The 10,616-nt window shown below is 41.6% G+C and overlaps 1 protein-coding gene across 1 annotated transcript in view; it reads left to right on the forward strand.

Moving 5' to 3' along the window:
- LOC125485041 (calcium-transporting ATPase type 2C member 1-like) overlaps positions 1-10,616 on the forward strand; it is a 25,583-nt gene that overhangs the window by 9,717 nt on the left and 5,250 nt on the right. The window contains exons 2-3 of the mRNA XM_048605959.1: positions 5,272-5,385; positions 7,776-7,892. Of these exons, the coding sequence (XP_048461916.1) occupies positions 5,272-5,385; positions 7,776-7,892 (231 nt within the window). The remainder of the gene's footprint in view (positions 1-5,271; positions 5,386-7,775; positions 7,893-10,616) is intronic.

Below are 10,616 nucleotides of genomic sequence, written 5' to 3' on the forward strand. Positions count from 1 at the left end.
GTGTGTGTGTGTGTGTGTGTGTGTGTGTGTGTGTGTGTGTGTGTGTGAGAGAGAGACACTTGTTAATATGTTTCTGATACTGAGCCATATACAGTCTAATAAATGTACATGTGAGCTGTACCTGCCTAATCCAGCACTCTGTGGTCTGATAGCCGTACTGCTTCTGGTTTTCCGAAGATGATATATTTTACAGTGCAGGAAGGCAGGTAAACAGTTTGACATGCACCAGGCAGCCTTCCCAGCATTGGTCACCTGAAAACACAGTTCCCAGCACTAAAGAGTGAGAAAGGAATTTTAAAGAGGACTAAATGAGATTTCCTAGCATTAAACACCTCTCAGTTCCCAGCATTTAAAATAAATTAACTGTCTGAAATGTCATCAAAGAGACCAGTGAAGTGTAAACATGTATCATTATCAATGCTGCCAAAGGTTGAATTATTGAAAAAGAAGTAAGTATGCATCTATCATGACAGGCAGTATGTGAAGCTTACAATGTTGGGTCGTATGATTGAAAGACCTGATCCTATTGCTGTTTTAAGTTTTTAACTGACATTGAAAGAGAGAGCATTATGGCAGTCTGTAAAACATTAAAGGAACGAAGACCAGTGATTTACACAGCACACTCCTGCATTGATTTCGGCTTCATCAGAATGCTGGAACAAGTATTTCTGGTTTAAGAACTCTGTCCAAAGGAATGATGCCAACCTTTCAGTTGCTTACCATTTTAAGAAACCTTCTTGCTGTTCCAATGGAGCTCAACAGAAGGTGGAGGAAAAATATCTCACTTTCTGCTTAAGGCAGTTTATAGCCTCTCGGACTCAATATTCAGTTCGACAACTCTAGAGCATGACCTCTTTACTCCATTTTGCTTATACGCTACTCCAGGAGTGTCTTGTGTGCCTCATTGACTTTGCCATAGCAGAATGGACCAGTACTTTCCTTTTCACACCTCCAATTTACATCTGTTTTACATATCTCTCCTTTACCACCACTATCACTGCCTTTGTGTTTTGCTCTGGACACCCTCCCCAGCTGTTCCAGTTGCTGTTTATCCCCTTCTGTCAACAACATAAACACCACTATTTTATACTCCTTTCGGTTCCAAAGAAGAGTCATACTGGACTCAGAATGTTAACTCAGTTTCTCTCACTGCAGATGCTGCTGGACCTGTTAAGTTTCTCCAGAACTGTCTAGTCTTGTTTCAGACTGTTCTTGGTGGTTACAAAGCTGTGGGGACACACAAGTGCAAGCTCATGGTCATTGGCAAAAGCGTGAATCCAAATGGTAAAAATATTTCACATTAAATACCATGACAACATGTTGGATAATCACTAACTTATGCCATGAGTGGTTCGAGAATATTTTATGCCAGAGGCTAGAGTACCTTGTTTACATTGGCTTGGAGAACGCTGCCAATGATTAACATAAGAGTGGTGGGCGTGTGGAATGCGCTGCCGGCAGTGGTAGTGGAGTCAGATACTTTAGAGACTTTTAAGCGACTCTTGGATAGGCACATGGAGGATAGTAAAATGTAGGGTATGCAGGGTAGATTGATCTTAGTAGGATAATAGGTCAGCACAACATCATGGGCCGAAGGGCCTGTACTGTGCTGTACTGTTCTATGTTCTATGTTCTATTTGTTCTGCCAACCTGAAAGCCAGTGTTGTGGGTATATTTTTATCCCCTAAGTATCTCCATTGATTCAGTCTTGCAATCAGGGTATCTTACAATCTCTTAAGAATAAGTACAGATCTGAACTTATGTACTGATTGCTTTTGGCAATTTTTTCTGGAAGGTCTGTGATTAGTATTTTCGAAAGAATTTGACTTCAAGGATGCAATTTAGATACAAACTAATTTCTGGAAAAAGGAACTTCATTCCAGCGAGGCGTTGTGGTTGGAGCTAAGAAATAAGAAAGGGATGGTGACATTATTGGAGTGGTACTATAGGCCCCCAAGTAGTCAATGGGAATTAGAGGAACAAATATGCAGGGAGATTGCGGAGACTTGCAGAAGAAATAGGGATGTCATAGCGGGGGTTGTAATTTTCCTAACATAGACTGCAACTTCCATAGTGTTAAGGGCTTAGATGGGGTTGAATTTGTCAAATGTGATCAGGAAAGTTTCCTCAAGCAGTATATATTGGGGGGGGAAAGGTGTGTGGGGTGGCACTTTGGGACCAGTGACCATTGTTCTATTAATTTTAAAATAGCTATGGAGATGGACAAAACTAGTCCAGAGGTTCAAGTTCTAAATTGGGGCCAGGCGAATTTTGATGGAATTACACAGGTACTTGCATGCGTTGATTGGAATAGTTTGTTTGCAGGCAAAGGGACTTCTGGCAAGTGGGAGGCCTTTAAAAGTGTGATAGTTAGAGTTCAAGGTCTATATGTTCCTGTCACGGTGAAGGGCAAGGTTGGCAGGAGTAGGAAACCCTGGATGATATTGAGGCTTTGACTAGAAAAGAAGAAGGGGGCATAGATCAGGAACAGGCAGCTAGGATCAGGGGAATCCCTGGAGGTACAGGAGTTTAGTGAAGAAAGAAATCGGGAGGGTGAAAAGGGGTCAGACTTAGCTTTGGCTGAGAAGATTAGGGTGAATGCAAATAGATTCTTTAAATATATTAAAGGAAAAAGAACAACTAGAGGGAGAATAGAACTCCTCAAGGACCAAAGTGGACATGCGTGTGTTGAACCGCAGAGATAGGTGACGTCCTCAATGAATATTTCTCCTCTGTGTTTACCGTGGGGAAAGATATGAAGACTTGGGAAGTTGGGGAAGTTAGTGGCAATATCATGGGGACAGTCTATATCACAGTAGAGGTGGTGTTGGAAGTATTAGAATGTATGAAGGTGGATAAATCTCCTGGTCCTGACCAGATATATCCAAGAATCCTGCAAAACGCTAGAGAAGAAATTGCAGGGTTTCTGGCTGATATATTTGCATCATCATTAGCCACAGGTAAGGTCCTGGAAGACTGGAAGATAGCGAATATTGTGCCCATGTTCAAGAAGGGCTGCAAAGAAAAATCTTGGAATTATAGACCGCATCTGTGGTCGGTAAGTTACTTGAGAAGATTCTGAGGAAGAGATATACATGCATTTCGAAAGATAGGATTTGATTAGGAGTAGTCAGGATGGCTTCGTGTGTGGGAGATCATGCCTCACAAATTTGTTAGAGTTCTTTGATGAAATAACCAGGAAGATTGATGAGGGCAGGGCGGTAGACATAGTCTATATAGATTTCAGTAAGGTCTTTAATGAGGTTCCACATGGTAGGCTGCTCTGGAAGGTTGGATCGCATGGAATCCAAGAAGAGTTGGCAAATTGGTTATACAATTGGCATGATGGTAGGAAGCAGAGAATAATACTGGAAGGATGCTTGTCGGACTGGAGGCCTGTAACTAGTAGTGTTCATCTGGGATCGGTGCTGGGCCCATTGCTGTTTGTTATCTATGATGATTTGGATGACAATGTACAAGGCATGATTAGTAAGTTTGCGGATAACACTAAAATGGGTGGTATTGTGTGCAATGAGGAAGGTTATCAGAAATTGCAGCAGGATCTTGATCAACTAGGGAAGTGGGCCGAGAAATGGAATTTAATATAGGTAAGTGTGAGGTGTTGCATTTTGAAAAGTCAAATCAAAGTAGGAGTTTCATGGTAAATGGTAGGGCCTTAAGGAGTGTAGTGGAACAGAGGGACCTTGGAGTTCAGGTGCAAGGTTCTCTGAAAGTGAAGTCACAGGTAGACAGGGCAGTGAAGAAGGCATTTGGCACACTGGCTTTCATCAGTCAGGACATTGAATGCAGAAATTGGGAAGTTAATTTGCAGTTGTACAGGACGTTGGTGAGGCCGCACTTGGAGTATTGTGTTCAGTTTTGGTCACCTTACCATAGGAAGGATGTTATTAAACTGGAAAGATTGCAGAGGAAATTTACAAGGATGTTGCCAGGACTCAAGGGACTAAGTTATAGGGAGAGTTTGAACACTAGGACTTTTTTCTTTAGACCATAGGAGACTGAGGTGGGGATCTTATAGAAGTATAGAAGATCATGAGAGGCATGGATTGGGTGAATGCATTCAGTCTTTTTCCCAGGGTTGGGGAATCGAGGACTAGAGGGCATCAGTTTAAGGTAAGAGGGGAAAGAATAAATGGGAACCTGAGGGGGCAACTTTTTCACGCATTGGGTGGTATGCATATCGAATGAGCTGCCAGTGGAAGTGGTTGAGGCAGGTACATTAACAACAATTAAAAGGCATTTGGACGAATACATGGATAGGAAAGGTTTAGAAGGATATGGGCCAAGTGCAGGGAAATGGGGTCAGCATGGATAGACATTTTGGTCAGCATGAACCAGTTTGTGCTGAAGGGCCTGTCTCTGTGCTTTGGGACTCTATGACTCTATGATTCACTGTGAAGAATTGATGGAACAGTCTCTGGACAGCCGTAATGTTTGAGGACTATCCTCATTCAACTCAGGAGACTGACTAAGCTAGATTCAGAGTGACTCCCTGCAGTGCTTGAGGTGATGAAAAATCTGAGAAAAAACGATTTACAGGACCGGATGGATGCCAAAAAAGATGCACCAGTCAAGAAACAACTGACTAATGATGAGATAATGCAAATGGTACTGCAGGGTGAAAGTAAAACCAGAGTAGCCAATGGTGATGAAGAAGATAAGACTGAATTTGAAGAAGGAATTTCAGTTGGCCACAGATTTTATAGTTGGATTGAAGCAAAAGCATCTCATTTCTGGGCAAGATGTCATATCTGTGCACATGATACAAGAGAAATCCATCAAAGAAAGACCAAGATATGTTGGACCAACCAAGCACCAAGATTGGTTCAAGATGATAGACAAGAAGAGTGGTCACCAGCACTCAGCAAGTACGTGTACAAGTGCAGTAACCCCATGAGGGGATAGTCCATCAAGGGTTATCATCAGAAACTGCAACAAGGGAAATGCCTTCGTACAAGTCAGTCCCTTTGAGGTAGTAGAAGAAGGGGCAGGCTAGAGAAAGGTACAAAAATTCCCATGCTGACCCTGACAGGTGGTCAGGAAGATACAAACTGTATATGGAAATTTGCAATATCCTCTCCCTTTTTGAAAAAAAACTCTTGTTCAGATCAGTTAAGCAGTGTGACAAGAAAAGAAATTGGTTCATTTCTCATAACTTGATCATTATATATAGAGTAGGCAAAGACATGGTGGAGCTATAATTTATTTCACTTATGCATTCAGAGTAATTGAATTTTTCTCATTCAACAGGAGAATGGGGAGCTCCAGGAACTAAAAGTTAATGGCAAAAGTCAGCCGATTGTGCCTGTATCTTCCAAAGAAGCTAGCACACGGTACCTGGATGAGCTAGTAAGCGATCTTCAGGTGAGAATATATTTTGATGTAAGAATCCAGGACATTTTTTTTGTTCTGAACGAATAGTATTTGTCATCTGGTTGAAATGTTTGGTGAACAATTTGCCAAAGGCACTTTTGTTATGTAAATTTGTTCTCATTCCATGTTTCAAACTAGAAACTCCAGGTTTGAAATGGTTGCTACAGATACGTTTAAACATTGGTATTTGTCTGGAAGATCTGTTTTCATTGGAGATATTGTTTGCAACTTTTCCCATCAGATATTGCTTAAATTACATGCAAACCTATATTACATAGACCAAAATGGTCTTGTGGTTTCAATAACATTTAATGCGTGACCTGCAAAGGTCTGTCAGGCTTCCATTGACAACTTGTTCCTTCTATAAAGATGAAAATCACATGTCTCAGGTGGAATGCACATGGATTATGTAGAAAAGAGTAGAGAAAAGCCATACCTTCTGGCTCCGAAAGAACTACTTATCCTTAATTTTATTTTTGGCAATTTAAGCAATGGTGGCAGCTGCTATTTGAACTATAGGAACAGCTAAAGATGATGTAGAGGAACATCTACCCTCCTCAACCAAGACAAATTTCTGCAAGGAAGTCCACACCAGGAATTAAGGCTCATGTTTGCATACGTTAGAAGACTTGCATCACATTTTGTCAGTTGCCCAAGAGGCTTTTAACACTGTTTTTATCATGGTGGCCTCTATAATACTGACAGAAATCAGGTACATGATTTTGCAACCTAAGACAGCTTTCCACCCATTTTTCTGGCAGCTAATTGATACAGTTTCTATTTCAATGTAACTTCTACAATTCTAAAATGAGTGGAAAACTGCTACTTTTTTAAAAAGCAGTTAAATAACAAGGGAATTCAAGTAAAAATTTAAATTTCTGATTAAATTAATCTTTTATCTACCTAATATTTTGGTTGCATCAAATTTATGCTATAAATGCTTTTTCTATTACTAGTGTGAATGCTTCATTGGTGCTTCTTTCCATATAGACTGTGTTATTGATTCTGAAATTGGTTGCTTTCAGCATCTAGTGTATCCACATTAAGTTGTATTTTCATTATATAACAGATGGATGATTTGAATCATTTTTTAGCCATTGAAGCAAATCCCAATTTCCTCGCAATTATATTCAATTACAGCGATGCTTTATTTTCATTCATTCGTTCAAGGTGTCACTTGCATGATCAGCATTTATTGCCCATTCCTAACTGCCTCTGAAGGTGCTGGTGAACTACTGTCTTGAACCAATGCTGTCTGAGCAATGAGACAATTTTGATAGGGAGGGACCTACAGGATTTTGACCAGTGCTAATGAAGAAACAATGACATATTTCCAAATCAGGAAATTTTCCCATGTGCCTGCTGCCTTTGATCTTTTGGATAATACAGGTTATGAGTTTGGGAGATGTTGGTGACTTGCTACAGAACAACTAGTAGATGATATACACTGAAGACTCTGAGCTCATGGTGGGTTGAGTAAATGCTTAAGGTGATGGTTGAGGTGGAAATCAAGCAAAGTACTTTGTCCTAGATAATGTTGAGCTTCTCCTGGTGGAATCAAACTTGTACAGACAATTGAAGCTTATTCTGTACCACTCCTGCCTTGTAGATGGTAGAATGGCTTTGGAAAATACCTAAGCTCTGACCTGCTCTTGTAGCCACATTTATGTCCTGGTTCACTTAATCTTCTGGTCAGCGGTGATGCCCAGGATGCTGATGAATGATCCAATCTGCTAATACCAAGGAGAGGTGGTTGGACTTTGTTTGTTGGTGTTGGTCGTTGCTTGGCACCTTGTACAATGTATGTTACTTGCCACTTGTCAGCTGAAACCTTAATGGAATTGGAATGTTGCTGCATATCAGCAGTGTTTGTTTCCTTAACTGAGGAGTTGCGAATGATACTGAACACTGTGCAAACATCGGTGAACATTCCCACTTCTGGCTTTTATAGATAAAAGGATGAAGCAACTGAAGATGAATGTGTCTGGGATACTGGCCTGAAGAACAGGTTCTTGTGGTGCAGCAGTGGTGTTCCCACCCTGAGGAGCAGCTGCAACAATGTCCTAGATTTTAGATAACTCCTGTTCAACAACCCTTCCTTTGTGAAGGGCATAACGTCAGCCAGTAGAAAGGTTGTCCCTGATTCTTTTTGGCTTCAGTGTTACTAGGTGCCACTTAATGCTTCGGTCAGTCAAATGTTGAAAGTGACTCGATCAGAAGGTGGGTAGAAAACACAAAAAAAAATTGCTAAAAGGCACATTTTATTTTAAACAGCTGAATTCAGAAAGATGCATCGGATGTAATTTTAATGACGTACCTTTACTTTTGGGCAGGGTCTTGTCATTGGTGATTTTAAAATGAATCTTTGGTTTTAATCTTAGGCTGACTTACAGAATGGTCTCACGAAGGTCCATGTGCAGGAACGTCGGCATCTATATGGATGGAATGATTTTGAAGTGGCTAAACCCGAACCAATTTGGAAAAAGTACCTTGGTCAGGTAATGCTTAGCATGTATGCAGATGTCATGTAAATTCAGAAATTATCATACAGATGTGATGAAATCAAGAAAGAAAGTTGACTTTATGGTCTACATTTAAATGCAGTTTTGGTCTTGAGTTCGTTGACATTCTCCCTGAAACAGATGTTGCAAAATGCAGTTTGACGTTTTTCAGGCACTTGGGGCAAAACGTTAGTGACCAAGAGAGAGTGGGTTTGGGGTTTGGATTTAAAGTCTAAAAGTGCTTGTGGGTCAGGAATCTGACATGATTCATCCCACTTCTGGGTTTGACTGGGTGCTGTTTGGAGGCAAGCAGGAAACCACCGTGGAGAAGTTGAGTAAATAAACTGAAGGTGAAAATCGTCAGTAGTTTGCATTTAACCCAGGATTTTGGCTTTAACTGCTAGCAAATAGGTTTTCAAGGGTACAGAGATTGCCAGAGTTAACAAGATGAGATGAAAGCAGCAATACATTGCTGAATGAAAAGAAGAAGCTTGAAAGCCTTTAACTGGTGAAATTGTGCAGCTGAGGGTCAGCCTACACTAAACATTTGTGTTCGCATTCCTTGTGATTAGAGCCTAATACACTATTTCATGAGTGATTTCCAACTTTGGAAAGTCTATCCATCAGCTTAACTAGGGGTTAGAGAGTGGTCATCTTTGAACAAACAAACCGTTTTAAAAAGGGTGGCATGGTGGCTCAGTGGTTAGCTCTGCTGCCTCACAGCACCAGGGACCTGCGTTTGATCCCACCCTCAGGCGACTGTCTGTGTGGAGTTTGCACATTCTCCCCTTGTCTGCGTGGGTTTCTCCCGGGCACTCTGGTTTCCTCCCATAGTCCAAAGATGTGCAGGTTAGGTGGATTGGCCGTGCTAAATTGCCCGTAGAGTTCAGGAATGTGTAGATTAGGGGGATGGGTCTGGTTGGGATGCTCTGAGGGTCAGTGTGGCTTGTTTCCACACTGTAAGGATTCTGTGACATTTTACCTACTTTGGACTTTAACCACATTGATCTGAATTTCTCTGCTGTCAGTTTTTGCTGGAGAATATCCAAAGCATGGACCTCTAATGAGGAACTGGAGCAGCACCATCAACTGTCTACTCATATTCATATATTGCTCACAGGACAGAGGGGATGGTCTCAGAGTTCCAGCCTGTAGGAGAAGATACTCCCAGCAAGAGTACACAGACACAGGATCAGATTCCTCAACATGACTGAGCAGTTGGGCCTCAGGAGATTAAGGCTTTAATGGTCATTCACTGCTGGTATCTGCAGCTTCTCTGAACAAGAAAATGGACAGTAAGCTAAAGAATTGGGATATTGGGCAGAGAAAAGCATTGGCAAAGAGGACTGTTTTAAGGAGGTTCTTAAAAAATAGAGAGGCAGAGGTGTTCAGGAAGGTAATTTGAAAGCATTGTGTCTGGATGGCTGCAGGATGACTGTCAACACACTTGGAAGAAAGAAGATGCTAAAGCGGAGTCCATGGAGGCTTGCTGTAAGGCTAGTAAGGGTACAAATAAAAGGGAGTGATGAGATCTTCAAAAGACTTATATAAAATTCAAGTCAGGGGAGCATTGCAACAGTCACTTGTGGAGGAACCAAAGTTATGAATCACAGTTTTAGCAACTGATGGGCTGAGGCGAAATATGTTGTAACAGTAAAATAAGGGCATTCTTAGTCATTAGAGAGAATGTAAACTCAGCAACAAGTCTTAGCAATTTGGATACCAAAGTTGAAACAAGTTGGTTCAGTTAGAGATAGTGGTCAGGGTAGAAATGCAGACAGTGTTGACTACAAAATTTATAGCTGACTAAAAGCATGGCTTTGGTTTACCTGCTGTCTAACTGAAGTAATTATATTTCATGGTGAATGTTGCGCAATACACCTTGAATTAGCCAACTCACGGCCAAAAATGGCCTGGCTCCCGAAGCAGTGGTATCAGTAGGAGGCCCTCCAGCTTGGTAAGAACAGCAGCCCACAGTTCAGGTAAGAGAGAGAGAGAGAGAAGCTGCCTGCATCTTGTGCTGCCCCATCCCCAACATGTTAAATTGTCAAATTAAAAATGAATTCAGTATCCAGGGCACAACTGTGGAGGGGAATCTCAAAGAGGGCCTCAAAGTTTGCTAGGAACCCAGGCCAAAGGATCACATCCAGATAACTGGTTTAGCCCCAATACCTCTGATGATAAGTATAGGCTGTTAATTTCCCTTAATTTGGCTACTTGCCACCTACAGGTAGATAGCCCATCCTTCTCAACCTCAGGAAATTGGCCCACGGGTATTAGGAGAGTGGGGATGGGTGCCAGCATCACAGCTGCCCACCTTTGGCGAAGATGGGGGCACTGGGTGAAAACTCAGTCTCATGTCGTTGCATGATTATGGCTAAGGGTCCACAGGTGATGAGGGACAGGAAGGGACCAAAGAGATGTCCTTGGGGAACTCCAGGTCGGGAAGAGCAACATCTGCTTGAAATGATCTGGTTGCATCCTAAGTGGAAGCAAATGAGAGTTTAAATTGTATAGGAATAAGTCCCCTGCAGTTATGCTTGAGAGGAAATGTTGAAGTGACAGAGATATTTGATTTCATTTGGGGTTGTTGCTCATAAGGAGATTTTCAATTGCTTTAAAAGCTAAGCAGATTTTGCTTAAGAATACAAGGTGCAGAGCTGGATGAACACAGCAGGCCAAGCAGCATCAGAGGAGCAGGAAAGCTGACATTTCGGGCCT

This window comes from Rhincodon typus, chromosome 15 (genome assembly GCF_021869965.1).
Source record: "Rhincodon typus isolate 14 chromosome 15, sRhiTyp1.1, whole genome shotgun sequence".
Lineage (NCBI taxonomy): Eukaryota > Metazoa > Chordata > Chondrichthyes > Orectolobiformes > Rhincodontidae > Rhincodon > Rhincodon typus.